This window comes from Botryllus schlosseri, chromosome 16 (genome assembly GCF_051294905.1).
Source record: "Botryllus schlosseri isolate E-star chromosome 16, Bs_hap1, whole genome shotgun sequence".
In the NCBI taxonomy this organism is placed as follows: domain Eukaryota; kingdom Metazoa; phylum Chordata; class Ascidiacea; order Stolidobranchia; family Styelidae; genus Botryllus; species Botryllus schlosseri.
In genome coordinates this window covers 18,126,964-18,144,178 of record NC_137251.1, presented here as the reverse complement: position 1 = coordinate 18,144,178, position 17,215 = coordinate 18,126,964, and the positions used below count along the sequence as shown (strand labels likewise).

General features: G+C 38.9%; 1 protein-coding gene across 1 annotated transcript in view; it reads left to right on the top strand.

Moving 5' to 3' along the window:
* LOC145458993 (uncharacterized) overlaps positions 1-16,822 on the top strand; it is a 190,242-nt gene extending 173,420 nt beyond the window's left edge. Inside the window, exons 4-23 of the mRNA XM_080337509.1 lie at positions 464-560; positions 962-1,135; positions 2,074-2,217; positions 2,732-2,866; positions 3,149-3,251; positions 3,661-3,812; positions 4,315-4,427; positions 4,488-4,581; positions 5,524-5,692; positions 6,594-6,685; positions 7,328-7,679; positions 8,937-9,124; positions 9,613-9,774; positions 10,164-10,267; positions 10,595-10,772; positions 13,185-13,287; positions 13,353-13,449; positions 13,833-13,966; positions 15,953-16,096; positions 16,278-16,822. Of these exons, the coding sequence (XP_080193635.1) occupies positions 464-560; positions 962-1,135; positions 2,074-2,217; positions 2,732-2,866; positions 3,149-3,251; positions 3,661-3,812; positions 4,315-4,427; positions 4,488-4,581; positions 5,524-5,692; positions 6,594-6,685; positions 7,328-7,679; positions 8,937-9,124; positions 9,613-9,774; positions 10,164-10,267; positions 10,595-10,772; positions 13,185-13,287; positions 13,353-13,449; positions 13,833-13,966; positions 15,953-16,096; positions 16,278-16,447 (2,905 nt within the window). The 3' untranslated portion in view covers positions 16,448-16,822. The remainder of the gene's footprint in view (positions 1-463; positions 561-961; positions 1,136-2,073; positions 2,218-2,731; positions 2,867-3,148; positions 3,252-3,660; positions 3,813-4,314; positions 4,428-4,487; positions 4,582-5,523; positions 5,693-6,593; positions 6,686-7,327; positions 7,680-8,936; positions 9,125-9,612; positions 9,775-10,163; positions 10,268-10,594; positions 10,773-13,184; positions 13,288-13,352; positions 13,450-13,832; positions 13,967-15,952; positions 16,097-16,277) is intronic.
* Positions 16,823-17,215: the final 393 nt, after the last annotated feature.

Here is a 17,215-nt window from a genome sequence, read left to right as displayed (position 1 = left end):
CTATAAGTCATTTGACCTATAGGCTAATGTCATATTTCTGTTGATCAACTCAACACTGAAAGCATGATTTTAGAGGGATTTTCTGGAATATCCAAACTGATACTTGATGCAATATGACCATATAGTGATATAGTCGACCACGAAATAAACCGTTGCACGATCGATAGCACTATTGTAGACTGCAGCAATGCATTAATTCATTAGCTTTTCCCATCAAAACATTTTAAATCATATATTTGAAGTCAAGTATACACGGACCTCCTTGATGAGGTAGTAGCCCTGGGCTTCACAAGTGCAATTGACAGAATTGAATAACAATTTTGAACAAGTGTAGGCCCTACGGTATTGTGATTTCATGAGGGTTCTAGGGCAGAATATCATTTTATTTTCGTAATCGGCATCATACTAGCTTTTCAGACAATACCAGTTTTAGCAAATTTGTTTATCTCATTTCATTATACAGTCTTGAAAGCAGCAAGAGTCCGAGACTCAACCTCAGCATGTCACACTCCAAAGAAAATCGGAAGGCACTGTTCACTGTCACCGTTGATGGATGGGAGGTAAGGCTTGTAATTGCACAATAAGATAGTTCTAATTGTCTAATTAGACTAATTAGAGCGAATTACTGGTACTCTAATTCGAATATAATATGTGAAATGTTTCTCACTCTAAATTTATGTGTAATCTAATTTTTCTGAAAATGTCACATCAGAACTATGTTAATATGAAACGATCCAAGATCGGTGTACAGATGTTAGCTATTTCAATGTTTATGAAAATGATATCTTATTTTATATGAACTGCACTTGATTTTGATTTTATTTCTTTCCGATTTGGAATTTCCAGTTTTAACGAATTCAGTAATTCCAACTCTAATCCATACACCGAAAGTTTACAGTTGTCCAGCTCTGTTGCAAACGCAATTTTTGAAGAAGTCAATTTAAACACCTTCATAAATCAGATTCTCACCTTCAACAAAATGGCGATTGAATTGTCTGGCTGCTCACCGACGGAACTACCCGGCACTGATTTGAGAACTCTATGGAATAAAGACGAGCCTTCTTGTCACGAGGATGAGTCTTGCGATTCGTCCACTTCCAATCGGAGTGCGGTTGAAACCAGTTCTGGCCGGATGGTATGTATTCCTTATCTTGTCTTCCGGGAATATGTTTAGAAATTAGACTTGTAGAAAGCATGTAACTAGTTTGTTAACCGTCAACTAACAAGTGAGTTTTTGAGTAGTCCTACCGGTGTTCTGTTGTGTGACGATCTTGCAGCCATTGCTAGCTCACGAGTCAACACACTAGTGTCAATAGCGTACCCAAGGAGTGGGTTTGGGAGTCGAAACCCCCTGATTTCAAACTAGAGACCCCATCCTTAGAAAATGCAGATTTTATCCCCAATAATTCTTGATCTTCAGTGAATTACTTGCACTGATGTTCATGCGGAAAGCCGATTCCGATAACATATAAATGAAGAAGTTGCTTCGCAATTGAATCTAATTTGTGTTTTTGTTAGTTGTTGCGTATTTTTCGGTTACTCGACTCGACTTCCGTCTCTTGAATCCTGAAAATGACTCGACTTGACTTGAGTCAATTTGTGTATTGACTCGAGTCTCGTACGGCCAGGAAAGGCATTTCATTTTAACTTCGAAGTATACTCCAGTTCCACATAATTGATATCATCACTTGAAAATCAAGATTAGGCCCAGAAATTGATGCGATGCATTTGATATCACCAAGCAGAGTAGTAAAGTAATTGGTTTGAACATACTTGTACTCGTAACTGTACAGTGAACACAATTACTTGGACTCAGACTCGAGTCTTAACACTATGACTGGGACTTGACTCGTTGATGAATTGAAAATGTCTTGACTTGACTCGAGTCAAAACTATCAAAGTAAGATTGACTTGTGACTCGTAATCTACTGACTTGGTTACAACCCTGGTCGTTATTTCTAGTTCTCGTTGCATGTTTTGTAAACAATTAGTACCTTATTCTAGTTCCAGTTGTGCGTTTTCCAAATCGAGTAATTTGCACAAGTCTCTACAAAAGGCAAATGTGATACTTAGGTCGATTTCAAGAACAAGAAAGGATTTTGCTTGTCTGCGTCGATGTGGCAGAAAATTGTGGAAGAGCCGCCGGGGACCAAACGCCGCATTGTCGTCATTGAACCAATAGAACAAATCTCTTGTTTCTTCGATTTTACTGATCAGGTTTGTCTTCATTTACTGTTTTCATATTGTACATTGCTGTTGCTTACCGAGTCATACACTCATCGATAAGTAATTGTTACATGGATATCAGTAACCCGACTTGATTTCTCTAGAAGTTATTTCCCTTAGGAGCAGTGCTTACCTGACTGTATCTAAGTGAGTATTAAAATTAGGGCTGTACACAATGATTCACATAACGTTGGGCTACCATATTTTATAATAGGGGAAAAGGAGGACATATGGTAACCCTACAGAATGGGCATAATATTCTTTGTGGTGGAATAAAAGGTACATAGTAGAACTTTTCACATCATTCATACTGTTGTGATGTCATAATAATAGTCGACTCACTCTAGTAATCGATTTTGCCCGACCCATCTAAATGCAAGGCTTGCTGCATGCAAGGCAACATGTGTTTTCTCTCTGACATGCTTCTGATACAGGCTACTCGATAGAGACAAAGAATTCTGGTACACATCACGGAATCTTCTTGCTCAAAAAGATCTATTTTCAGGGCGAAATTATTTATTGCGACGAAAGGTTTGTTGCGTACCACGGTTTGAACGCGGCGGATTTGCCGTCCATACCTATTCAGAAACTGATGCCAGGATATGTTCTGCCTACCCCTGACGGGAGTTCCATTTCAAAGGTAATATTTTGTTTTCCGCGTATGTTGGTTTCTGTAGCATAATACCGGTATGCCAATTTGTGGAATGTTGCTAAGCTCTCATTTTAATTATTGTCATATTTCTGTTTTTCCTGAAAATGCTACTGTATACTGTCCGAAAAGTGTCAAGCTGATGTACATGATTGTGAGAATGGTCTCTGACTTGATATGAACTGAGCTTGGTTTTGGTTGTGTTCCTTTCTTATCGAGAATTGAATTCAGTTTTTGCGGATTTCAGTCTGTTTTTGACAATCTTCTCTACAGGATGTCCGCATGCAATATACTGTCAGCACACTCGCAAACGGCTCGCGCTTTCCTGTAACTGTCTTCATCACGACCCAGCAAAAGACCAAGCGAATGGCGGGAGGTAACATGCATCACATTACCGTATGTTTGCAGTGATGCAATATAATTGAAATATTCATCGACATCCTTTTTCGCAATGGCCCAAACAGTTTATTCAAGTTTGTCATAGGCGAGTTCAAACGAAATATTTGGTGACAAACCATGTAAAAAAGTATTTGTTATAGTTGCCAATCAAGAAAAACGAGTCGTCAGCACAGCTGCAATATTATTTTCATGAATATCTGTTGTTTTGATGCTATGGCACATGCACAATGAAGAGATGTTCTAGTTTCAAGTTTTGGCAAAGGAGCAATCAGCCAACTCAAGACCATGGGATAGGTTACCTAATTTTTTAAAATACTATATTATGGAATTCTTCGTGTACGCTAATTGCTAGTTGCTGTTAAGTCACCTTGCCGATTTATGTTCAGTTTCAAGATGTACCTTGTACAAAGCAAAAATTTGGGTCTATCCTCACATAAGCGGAGTTATCACCTGCAAATCCAGCGGAGAAATTCACAATGTCGAAGACAATCTTTCCAGGCATTTGTTTGGATATACTTCAAAGGAATTGAGAGCATTAGTAAGTTCGAGTCCAAGAGTAGTCTTATGTATAGCCCGGCCGATATTGGATTTTTATACCCGATAACTAGAAGCTTCTCTGATAAACTCGATATATTCAGCTGATATTCAGCAGATACGGCATCTAGCTTAAGGCGCATTTCCAAAACATCAGAGCATATATTTGAATAGCTTTACAGCTATTCTTGCGCTTGGACATGAAATAAACGAGAAATACTGCATCTGGACAATTGTAAACGGAGGTGGTCGGTAACAAAGTACTAAAATTAGCAGTAAATCTACACAGAATCTTCGAAATTAGATTGAAATTAGAATTATAGCATTTCTTTCTAATTGAACAACTAGAATTAGCTAATTGTCCAAGTCTGCTTTGAAGTTTATCGGGGTTGTCGGTGAACGCGATAGTTTTTTACTTAAAACAACATTGCGTCAAAAATCGGATGTCGGCCAGGCTCTTGTCTTGTGTCTTTTTTCACTCGTAAATCGAACCCTTGTAATTACAGTCCTTGCCTGATCTGATCCCTGGTATTTTGGAGAATGCAGGTGCCGGGTCCTTGTATAGCTCCACGGTGCCTCACATTCAGATGGATTCGAGCCTTGAATTTTCTTGTCAGGAGTGAGTTCTTTGTACAAAAAGATATATTGTATATTTTTGTAATCGATAACTTGTTGACAGGGAAGATCATTCAAAGTGTAAGAGTCCAAATGTAGACACATCGGAATCATGGGTGGAACTGTCTTTGCTTAGTAATGAAGCTGCTGACATATCGGTATGTGTGAGACTTTGGAAAAAGATATGTTCCTCGCAAATATGCTGGGTCTATTTAATAATGCCTTGTAATTACCGTGATTCCCGCTTAGTAGTTCAATATCTTCGATTCAATTTGTCCGAACAATGCTGTAATTGTATCAATGAATTTATGTATTTTCATTCATATTTTGATGTTAACATGTTAGTGTGGGTTTGGGAGAGTACGATAAAACGAGACACATCAAGTAATTTACCTGAGGTTCGGCCCATTCTATGGTTAAAGGGTCGCTGCGCTCTCTAAACATGGTGTGGTCTTCATTTAAGATATATAGGTACTAGTACTGGTACAGAAAAATATTAGGCAGCAAGCATTTTCCTATAGTATTGAAACACCTGCCGTATCCAAACTGCAGGTTTAAACTTTTCAGAAGTTTTACTTAGCATTTTAAGCTTTTGCCTGTGGTATTGATGTCAAGCATCTATGATTTTTACCCTTTGTGCACCGTACGCCTCATTACTGTAATTAAATTGCTGTGGTCTGTGAGGCACAATGATGAAAGTGTAACAGTGAAGTAATGTGTGTAAATGTGTAAAACTCATGAAATAATTTACAGTAATACAAATATAACTATATGGAAAATCCGGTAAAGCGGTAACAGCAAATGCAATAACCAATATGTAGGGATTGCTTTGTTGGACAGCTAGTGGGACAATTAGTATTTTTTGCACTTTCTTTTCGCAAAGTACTGACACAGATGAAGTCCAGATTCAACACGAAAAAGGTTCTCGGTCCGCCAATTGACTAGCCCTGGTTCAGACGTTAGGGTCACTGGTTTGTTGTGCCGAATTCTTTTCGAATATTGGGATGGCATCTGCAATTTTGTGCAAAGCCGCAAAAAAAATTGCGCAAAGTAAATATGCCCAAAAGAAGCGGAAATGCGAAATCGATATTCTATTTCAGCATCATTCCATCGCCGATCCGGGCCCGTCGGAAAACGCGCATAATCGTCACGAATCTCCGCGGGTTCACAGCGATTTTTTGAATAAAATCAACGCTCTCCTGAACAGCAGCGGTGCTTCGCCTGACAAAGAAAATACAACCGTAAAAACACACCAGTCTTCAGAGCATGGTAAAATATTATAGTTTTATTCAATTTTTTTTAATGCATTGAAATTTATTTAATGTAATAACTTTGAAGTGTCACGAGTAGGGCAAGTTTTTGCAGCTTTTGCAACTTTTTTTACAGCTTCCGGCAGCTTCATAAATACTCAGAAGTTATGTAGCATGGTGTTTTAAGCTGATTGGCGGATTCTTATACTGCAACTTCTCAATTTTTTTCATGAAACTTTTTGCAAGTTTTTTTTGATGTTTCATGCAACCAACTTTTTACTGGAAATATTTGGCACTATATGTAAATAGATCAAGTAATTATTTCACTGTCGGTAAAATTTGAGGTCCTCTCTGATTTGACGTATACATTCAGGCTAGACCGCCGAAAATTATATTTTCACTGGGTCAATTTTTCAGACTTTTTTGACGTCGCTAACACTGAGTTTTGCTACAGTGCCTTGGATTCGGATCGATTCGAGTATCTCATACCCTAATAATTTCAAGGAACTTGTCCACAAATGCAACTTTTTACTGCAGCTTTGGTGAAAAATAAATGCAACTTTCCATGGATTTGACTGCAACAAAAACTTGCCCTAGTCATGAGTTATGAAAAAACAATTTTGAACACGATTTATTAGATTGAAATAAACCCGAATATATTCGTCACCCGCATGAATATACGGAGGTGGTCAGTAATTGAGTATTTGTAGTGTTCTTTAATGGTAGTGCTTTTAGAATACTTTTATACATCTACGCAACAGTATTAGCTTGTTATGCCAAATTTTACTGGGAAATCACTTGTACTGCAGTTTAAACTTGCGTGATAGTCGGAAATGTTCGGTTTATTTCAATGTGAATGCATTATTCAATACTGTATTGAAGTTCAGTACCTCTAAGATTCTCAATGATTTATTCTACAGGCAAATATAAAGAGGGAAACACCAATTCGGATTCGGCCATCGATTCGCACGCGAGTTCGTGCAGTTTATACAAATACAAACGTAACAACCAGGTACGACTAGACGAGTGGTTTCAAATTTTTGATTGTTTGTTGAAATGAGTGTACACTAAGGCTGTTCAATAAGTTTGCTCAGAAATAACTTTTTTCTTGGAAATTTTTCCAGACTATTTGATAAAATTGTTAGGTTGGCTAGAAAAAGCTGCTCACCAAATTTGGCTCAATCCCACGGTGAGATTTCGACCATTAGAGAATAATATAAGGGTGCTTTTGGTTCTGACTCAAATCAAGTGATATCGAGTTATATGATTTAGTTGACTCATGTCTTAGTTCGAGTCAAGTAAACTCATATTGGCAAGTGACTCGAGTCAAGTCCTGTGAAGAGTCACTTTGCAAAAAGTCGCTAACTCAAGCTGGAGTCCGAGTTAAGTTGAATCATTTTTACGAAGTGACTCGAGTGAAGTCAAGTGAAATATTCCAATCCAGATTCGAGTCGTGAAAAAGTTGACTCAATTTTGAGTTTCAGTTGAGTCCAGTCATTTTTACAAAGTGACTCAAAGCAAGTTGAGGGATATGATTTGGTTGACTCAAGTCAAATGACTCGAGTCATGTGAAGAAGTTGACTCCATTTTGAGTCTTGTTGAGTCACGTTGAAAATCCCACTTGAGTCCACGACCCGTATTTCTTTTCACTCAGTCCTCATTCTCCGACTACCATTCTGGAGACGGCACCGAAAGCCAAACCAACCACCTCACAGTCTGTCACGCAAGTGCCTTCTCTCACGACGAAAGCTCCTACGTCGTCGTGCTGGACGAGACCGAACAAAACGCGGCCGCGCCAAAGCAAAACGCTCAAAAGCCCGCGGGTTTCGGCACTGGAACGCCGATATTGAACAGGCTCAAGAGAATTACGGAAGTGGCGTCGACCTCCACGCCTTTGGAACAGGCTCGAACTTCATCCAGAATTTCAGACCGCAATGCTGTTGGTAATGGGTTACGAAACGGTCTGTGTCATTCCAAGTTTCGACACAAGCACGGAGCTCTTATTGGTGAGTAGATTAGATCGGCGACAATGTTCTCGTGCTTTTCTGGAAAGTTTTAAATAGTAATTTTGCTTAAACAATTGAATAATATATTCGTATTAAAATAACCTCAAATATTTTCGGCTGACTCTCGTCAGGGGTAATCGTCAGCAACTGGTAGCGAATTGGAAAGAACATCATATATCAACAATGATAACACCAAATATGACTTCACCGGCACGAATATTTGAATAATGGAGGCGAAGAGGTAGCCTACTATTTTTGTAGGAGTGGTAATAGTACGTTGAGCTTAAGCGATCTCTTCGCCTTGATCAATCAAAATCTCACGCGGGTGACGTTATATTTGGTGATCTGACTGTTGAAATCTTCAGTTGCTGACGATTATCGCTGATAGGTGTCGACATAAAATATTTTGGTTTATTTCTATGTGAATTATTCAATTGTATAGTGAAGATGTGAAGCTGTAGTTTTGCTTACATAAATGCCACTGAGATACCTTATAGTTTTTTGGCAAATTCATTTGCTTTTTACACTTGGGTTTTGTAATGTGAAAAGTAGTTTAGGACAAGTTTGCGTCACTTTTACGAGTGCAGTTTTGATCAGAACCAAGTGAAATAGCCTCGGCATCACAGTATCTGAATATATATTTTTGAAGATTCCATCTATTTTTAGTAATATTTGTCATTTTGCGTTAGTAAAGAAGATAAATCTTGCAATTTCAAAAGTGACCAACTGGTATTATCTGCAAAAAGTCTGTGAATCCTAGATCCAGGGTTGTGACCAAGTCACAAGGTTCCGAGTCGCAAGTCAATCTCACTTTTATAGTTCTGACTCGAGTCAAGTCGAATCATTTTCAATTCACCACCTAGTCAAGTCCGAGTCCAAGTCAGCTAGTAGAGGGTCGAGTCTGAGTCATAGTATTTTGACTCAAGTCATTTTTCAGTGCTATCCGGTTCAGCCCACTTTCTTCAACTCTGCTCGAGTGATATAGAATGGCTCGCATTTTGTAATATCGTAATTTTCCTCAGTTTTAACAGAGTAATTCCATACCAAATGAACCAGTTTATTTTACGATGATCACCAAGGTTGGTGGATCTCTATAAAATTAGGCTCACTGATTGTTCTGTCATTACCACGAAATGCTGAATTTTTTTTTGTCAAATTCGTCGTGATGATGGAGTTACCCTTAACCCCTGTTGGTGACAACACGCATTACAGAAAATATAGATGTTTAGCTCAAAAACCAACTGGTGCAAATTTCAGATTGCAGCTATGAGGTGTGCAAGTCAAACGCTGCAAATAGCCAGGACCAGATGGTGTATATCAAAGTATACGCGCAGACGATATCGACTGGTAATTGTTCGTTTGACGGGTTCAATTCCACTGTCATGAGCTGCGTTAGTAGCTTGCCATCTTTGAACACGTCAGCCAGGAGTGGATTACATGAATCGGTGAGTAGTATCCAACTATTGTGATTTCGTCAATACTGTAGATAGTATTGGGTTTTGATTCTGACTTGACTGAAAATAAACGATGGAACTGTAGAAGCCATAACTCGACCCAGGATTCCATGTTCATGGTGAAACGCTCTACCATGTTTAGATAGTATCGATCGACTTAGTTGAGCAAAAGCAGTCACACGTGGCTTGTTTGAAAGAAGTCCTCTCTGTCGCAGTGAATAGCACGTACATATTCACACTAGGTATACGTTGTGGGCTCTACAAGGCTCTCGTCTAGCTTTGCGGCGTAGTTGGTTAGGCGTTGGAATTCTGAATTCAACGGTATGTTACTTGTTGGTTTCGCGTCCCATTGAGGTCGTGCTTTACGCAATCTGACCAAGGCTGCGTAAACGCTATCAATAAAGATGATTTCCCGTTATGCTGGCTCAACACTACAGGCATATTTCCATGGCAAACTGTCTCTACTATTCACTATTCAGGCTTCTTTTAACGATTCGAGAGCAATCGAGGCGTTCGAAGACCAAATTGAAGAGTATGCGGCAGCGGGAGAATTTGGTACGAGATACACGCTTGTAAAGCAGATTGGCAGTGGGGCGTTTGGTTTTGTGCAAACCGCAAAATGTAATTGCACCTCGGAAGAGGTGAGTGGGACAAGCTTTCCAACAGTGAAATGATTACCGCGCGTTTTATTTGGGGATATCGTCGCTGCGGAATCGAAGTTGCTGATGTCCATTTTCCACATGTTGAAAAACTTCGTGTAAAATTTTCATTTTCTGTCGACCATATTTAAGCCATAAATTTTATAACAACGTGATAAACATTACATGGTCAAGATATGGCACGAAAAAAATTAAAATTTTACAACAAACTTGACTTTCTGTAAACTTGCAAAATGGACATAAGCTACTGTCACTACACCACAACTAGATTTTTTAACTAATTCTTGGAGATAGACAACTTTTACTTATACTGAATAAAAATTTAAAACAATCATGACAAGTTCTGATTTATACGATGTCCCTTTTTTCAGTTTGTCGTGAAATTTATCAGGAAAGAGAAAGTTTTGGACGAATGTTGGGTCTACGACGAAGAGCTGGAAACCATGATCCCGATGGAGATCGATTTTCTCTCAAAGTAATTATCTATTCTATGCTATAGTGCTGGGCACTATCGAGTGCCTGAGTGATTTGATTCCGAATCAGGTATTAGGCTTCAAGTCAAGTATTCAGTTTAAATATGTACCTGAATGCGACTGCAGAGAATATAACACCGGTTCTACATCATATTAAAGATAATTTGTTGTTTTTCGACTATGCCCATCTCATTGCAATCAAGAATCAATTGCAAGAATCATCTCTCTCGTCTCGAATCATTAGAATTAATACTCGGACCATTGTTCTCAGCCCTACTTGTTTATATTGTTTTATTTTGGGGTGTTACTAAATCGCATTCCTCTCACAGGTTTGAGCACCCAAATATCATCAAGGTTGTGGATTATTTCGAGAACAAGAGCTTTTTCAGTATGGTGATGCCAAAACACGGTACCAACGGGATGGACTTGTTTGAATTCATCGATCGGACTAACAACGGGGTCGATCGGTGTATCGGGGAGCCTTTGTCTAGTTATATTTTCCGTCAGGTTAGCAAGTTATGTTGCTTTACTGTAGCGGTCTGTACGTTGTAAGGGTTGACCCTAAGATTTAGATTCCCCGTCATATACTTTTTAATCGTCTTAACCTATATCTAAAAGTCTGAAATTGCAAGCTAAATGATATTGCGACAAGTTCTATTGCAAATTAATACGCTGGTTGTGTCCGAAATTTGAGAGAACATTGGCAGCGGCAAAAAATTGATAACAATTTTTTACCAATATTTCTTCGAAATTGTGATATTATCGGCAAACAGATAATAATTGTTGTAGCTGTATCCAAAATTTGGAGGAAAAATGTTATTGCGGCGAGTTATATTCCAATCAGACACACCAGTTAACACGAGTCTAAAAGTCTGAAATTGCAAGCTAAATGATATTGCGACAAGTTCTATTGCAAATTAATACGCTGGTTGTGTCCGAAATTTGAGAGAACATTGGCAGCGGCAAAAAATTGATAACAATTTTTTACCAATATTTCTTCGAAATTGTGATATTATCGGCAAACAGATAATAATTGTTGTAGCTGTATCCAAAATTTGGAGGAAAAATGTTATTGCGGCGAGTTATATTCCAATCAGACACACCAGTTAACACGAGTCTAAAAGTCTGAAATTGCAAGCTAAATGATATTGCGACAAGTTCTATTGCAAATTAATACGCTGGTTGTGTCTGAAATTTGAGAGAACATTGGCAGCGGCAAAAAATTGATAACAATTTTTTACCAATATTTCTTCGAAATTGTGATATTATCGGCAAACAGATAATAATTGTTGTAGCTGTATCCAAAATTTGGAGGAAAAATGTTATTGCGGCGAGTTATATTCCAATCAGACACACCAGTTAACACGAGGGCTCCTAAACTTGTTTGATCATGGACCCCTTCAAGTTTTGTGGGTGGTTGGTTGTGCGTACCCCCAAAATTTCATAAGTCGATGACTGCTAGACCGTCACTTGGGCGATTTTTTTTTTACCTAAAAAATCAAAATATTGACATTTTTTACCTTAAAAATCTTAAATTTGACCTAACGTATGCAAATTAGGTGTTTTCCCCACAAAATGTTGGAATTTCACTACTTGTCTTCATTTTTGGTTGTCCTTGCGAAGTAGTTAGACCTGAAAAAAACTTTCTTGCCTCAAAAACTGACAAATTTTTACCGAATAAAATCTAGCACCATGAAGAATTCCAGTAGTTAAATTACGCATTATGGTGGAATCATGAAAAAAAATGTAGTACAACGAAAGATACTTTCCTACATTCTTGGGTTGAAAGTGTCTGTCCCTACTTAGTAAGTGCCAAGAATGGAGAAAGAACGTTCGCCAGCAGCAGTTGTTGGCTGACAACACCGAAGTTGTGCGTGCACTGCTGGTGACACACCGTGTTGGTTCATTTTGACAATGGTGTCTACATCACAATTTTTCTTTATGCGCTTCTTGATATAAGAACCTTCCAATGCTCACGCAGTCTTCCTTCAGTTGGGATATTGCGGTACGTTGAGCATAACACCATATGAACCTATTTGTTTCATTCGAATGTTTATGATCCACAATGGGCCGTATACAACGGTAGGCCTGTGAAGTAGGCTACAAGCTGTAAAATGCCAAATGATAAGTTCACTGACATGGCAAAATCTACGCTACAAACGAAATGCAGGTTGCGAAAAATTTTCAACTTTGTAAACAGTTTTGACATATTTTTACCTAACGCTACAATTTTGACCTAATTTTTACTTATTTTGACATGTCAAAAGAAATCGCCCTAGTCATCACATCGAGCTCGACTTAATTTAGGCGATTCCATGCATAAAATAAAATTACTAATGACTAGACGGGGAAGTCGTAGTCCCACCCACAGTGTCATTCTCAAAGGATAATATGTTTTTGTAGTTTCTTGATGCGGTACTGCCCCGTCACAGACCCCATAAATCTAGTCCGCAGACCAGCGACTACCCAGCAGACACATAATAATGCTTATTGATTCAAAATACCACACATACATCCAGCTCCAATGTTAACAGTTACCTTTGTAGGCAAAGTTTCCATCGACACAGACAAAAAAACGAAGGACAGCCAAACAAACCCCGAAGTTAGTAACCTGATGACTAAAGAAAAGGTTAACACTTGTGCCCAGTCCAAGTGCCACCGGTTCAAGGCACTTTTGATAAGCTGATAACACTTTCGTGTAGTTCTAATTACTGCTTCAGTGCTAAAGATCTGAAAATAAGGACAAACGAAAGACAAAACAGTAGAGTCTGAGTACTAACTAAGGCATATGTGAGAAATAGTTTTATATTTTGATGGAGTTTGCCGGAAGTTGTGTCTGTTATTCATATCCAACTCCATTGCTGATTGCTACTCCTGTGCTAAATGTGATTCTCATGTCATGTTATTCTTATTGTTCAGATTGTGTCGGCAATCTCGTATTTACACGCTCGATGTATTCTACACCGAGACGTTAAAGATGAAAACATCATTATCGATGAAACCTTCCATTGCAAGCTAATCGGTACTTTGATTTTTTCGGTGGCTCGGTGCCCAAATATCCCTGTATCAAAATATATATTGTCGCAGATTTCGGCAGTGCGACTTTCATGAAGCCGGGGCAGGTTTTCTCCACGTTTTGCGGGACTTTGGAGTATTGCTCGCCTGAAGTGTTGCTGGGGAATAAGTATGATGATCATTTTGCACCCGTCGAAGTGTTGTTGACATGATTTTTATAAGTGAGGTTGTCATGAAAATAGCCGAAATACCCCCCTGTACCACGTAAAAAAATATATGGTTGATGATTGCGCCTATTAGTCATTATTAGTCATTTTGCGTTGACCACGAAAATATGTATCGCTATTTTGAAAGTAGCCACCTTTGATTACCTGCTAACCCCTGGAATATCAACTTGTTAAAACTGCTTACTAGAATAATTTTCAGACCTTTGCTTTTCGGCTTCAGCTCTGAGTAGTTTTGGCATGTCTTGGAAATAGCTGTTTATACTTGTACTAGGTAAAAAATTTTATTTATTTTTTGTATTTTTAATTTTTTTGAAAATTTATGCAGGTACCGAGGGCCGGAACTAGAAATGTGGTCGCTGGGAGTGACGCTGTACACGGTGGTGTTTGGTGAAAACCCGTTCAAAGATGTTGAAGAGACCATTGCTTGTCAAGTCGATCCACCGTTCAGCGTTACAAAAGGTTTGTCTTCAGACGAGTGGTCAGGTGGTCAATCATGAAAGACTTCTAGTCGAATAGTATATTGATATTGAAACGAACCCGAATATTTTCGGCTGACATTCGTCAGAGGTAATTGTCAGCAACTGGTAGAGCAGTGGTCCGAAACCTATGGCTCTTTTGGGTAAAATTTATGGCTCTTTGCCAAATTTTTATTTTTGTACCTAATTTATCAATATTGCAGCAACTGCTTAGTAAATTTTTATCAGGGCAAGAATAATTGTTGTCGTTGCTGTATAAACATGACAAGCCAGTGGTGTATTCAGGGATAGAGGTTCGAGGCCTCTTTTCGAAATCCTCTAATTCCAGTTGCTTTCGCGCCGGCTACCAATACCACTCGCGAGTTCAATGCACCTGACATCGCGCCTCGAAATTTCGAACTGCACGAAACGTTGATTGATCAAATGATCAAAGATAATAGCAGACATCTCGATGCCGGTATGACAAGGCAGGTTGCAAATACATATTGTCTTCCTGATCTACGGCGAGAAATGTGCTGCCGCAAAAGTGACATTCACTGTTCATGTTCTTGATTAGTAAGTAGCGTCGAATAATTTGAGAATTGAGAAGTCGATCAATATTTAGATTTTCGTTACATTCGATTATTAAAAATTTTCAGCTATTTATGATGAATCGCGCCGTCATGGCCTCACACGTGCCTTACATCTCCTTTCACGCTTTATTTTCGAACAATAAATATGCAAGTTGCGTAATTTTTGGAGCAACTTAAACATCGGTAGAAAATACCGATATTCAGTAAAAGTTTCACAATTTTCGTTTACTCATCCTGGCAATAGGTGATGCACTTCCTCACTTGCGGTCTCTGACCCCACGTCACTGACGTATCACACCTTGCAATCGGTATGTACTGCTGTAGTGACCGTGTTTCGCTCCACCTGCGCAGTACGCATGTGATGATGGGTCCTCAAATTAAAAAGGAGCATCAAGACGAGCCTACGATCTCGTATAACTGACGAAAGTGTATTCACACTTTAACTATTGTCTACATCTGTTGTAGATGGTAATTATCTTAAGTTTAGAGCCATATCATATGACTTTCACTGTAATACAATTGAAAAGATGTAGACTAACTTGCAAAATAACTATGTAACTCAAGTTTTGCATGCTCTAATGAGGCAACCATCATGAGTTTTTACAGCGAAAATGTGACGCCCACTACGAATCCCATGTAGTGAGTTCGATGCTATGGGGACGTCACAAATTTTCAATTGTGACGTAACAGTGGATTGACATGTATCGCTCTTTGGTGGTTAAAATCGAAAATGTAGGGCCAATATGGCTCTTCGGACGAAAAAAGGTTCCCGACCGCTGTAGTAGAGAATTGGAAAGAACGTTGTATATCAACGATCGTATCATGAAATATGACTTCACCCGCATGAAATTACGAATAATCGGGGCCAAGAGAACGCTCAAGCTCAATGTACTGTTTTAAGATGGTACACGAACTCCTTCTGTCGGTAGATTGTTTATAAACAAAGTTCTTTTCAACTCGTAAGAAGATATCCTGTATCACATTAACTTGATATGTTTTCGAAGATCGCGCTGGTAATCTAATTCTGTTCTAATTTGCCAAACGTTTCCATGCTCCCGTTTTAATTATAGTCTAATTTCTGGTTTTCCTGTAAAAGCTGAAGAGGAACTGTATAGTGCGCAACGAGCCAAGCTTGGTGTACAGACATTTTTCATCCTCGTTCTTAGGAGAATGAGCTCTATTTGATATGATGTGAACTTGATTTTGTTGCATGCCTACTAATTCAGAATTGAATTCAATTTTCAAGTTTTTGCGGATTTAGTAATTCTAATTGTGGTGTTATTCGGGAAGAAACTTTGTAGCTATAATTGCAATTCCAAGTTGGAAAATCTGAACATCCTCTACTGATCCAACTGTGCTATGATGGGTGATTTCAACTCACTTGTATCATTCTACAGCTCTCGCCAAGGTTTTGCAAGGACTATTACACCCGGACCCCGATTGCAGGAACACTGTGAAAGATTTGCTGCTATCGGAATGGATCAACCAACACGTTAATATTGACGAGTATCACTGGAAGGAGATTGTCATCACCCCAGTCGGTAAGATGGTGTTGTCAGTGTCACAGTTTTAATCTAGAGTCACTTTGTGTATCAAGTCATTGCGCATGACTCAAGACAAATGTGTGTACTTCACCTAAGTAGATGATGAAACCTAAGTCATTCCATCGGCAATTACGCCTACTTCTCAAACGTATTTCAATTTTTCTTGTCTACCTTGTAGGAAGTTTGAATGCTTCGAGAGCCAATGAACTACGCGCCGCAGAAGATGAGCCTGCTTTTGATGAAGAAAACCTTTGCCATCGACTAGAAGGGCTGTCGACGGCAGCTTCCAAACGCAAGGGTCCAAGAGATGTTTTCAAACCTGTTACTAATCTCAATCATACGATATGAATTATTTCGATTATGTTGATACCAACTGCCACACGGTAGGCCTATGTTCAATTTCTGCATACGAGGACTTGGATTGACCCTGCTTCGATTCATGTTTCTAAGTTCATTACGTTCAAACTCTCATGTCAAGTGCTCTATCTAGATCGATAACAATGTCAAATAAAGCTACCTACTGGGTGGGTTGTCTCAGTATTTGACAAGATGTTCTTGGTAGCTAATAGGATGGGGATGCTATTTATTGTACGATTCCGTTTGCAATTCCATATATGGGTGCCGTGCCCTTCTCACTAAATCATATCAGCTTGCAATTGATTATAGCATGAGAAACTTGACTTTTACGACAGGAACGGTTTCAGTATAATAATGTGATCAGTGCTTGACTTGTCTTGCTTGAATTTACTTTACTCTACGTTTTGGACATCTGAAGAAAAGTAGCACAAAAAAAACTGATATAGTGGAGGTTGTGTTGTTTGATAGATTGATGTCAATTTAGCTTCATTGGCGGGATATAAATTTTGTAACGTCTACGAATTTGGAATGGTGTGGTGCTCAGCTGAGAGAGAGAGAGAGAGATGAGATTCTTTTTCGCCTGAACCATCGAGATGCTTTCACGACGGAGATACAATACACCTAGTCTTCATCCCCGTTTTTTCTCCTTACTATCCATGGATGCCAGGGCGAACGCAACTGCCTACAAGGCATGACGGGGTCCACTATTAAAAAGGTTTAGGAACCCCATGAGTGAAGTGGTATGACCAGGTGCAGCTA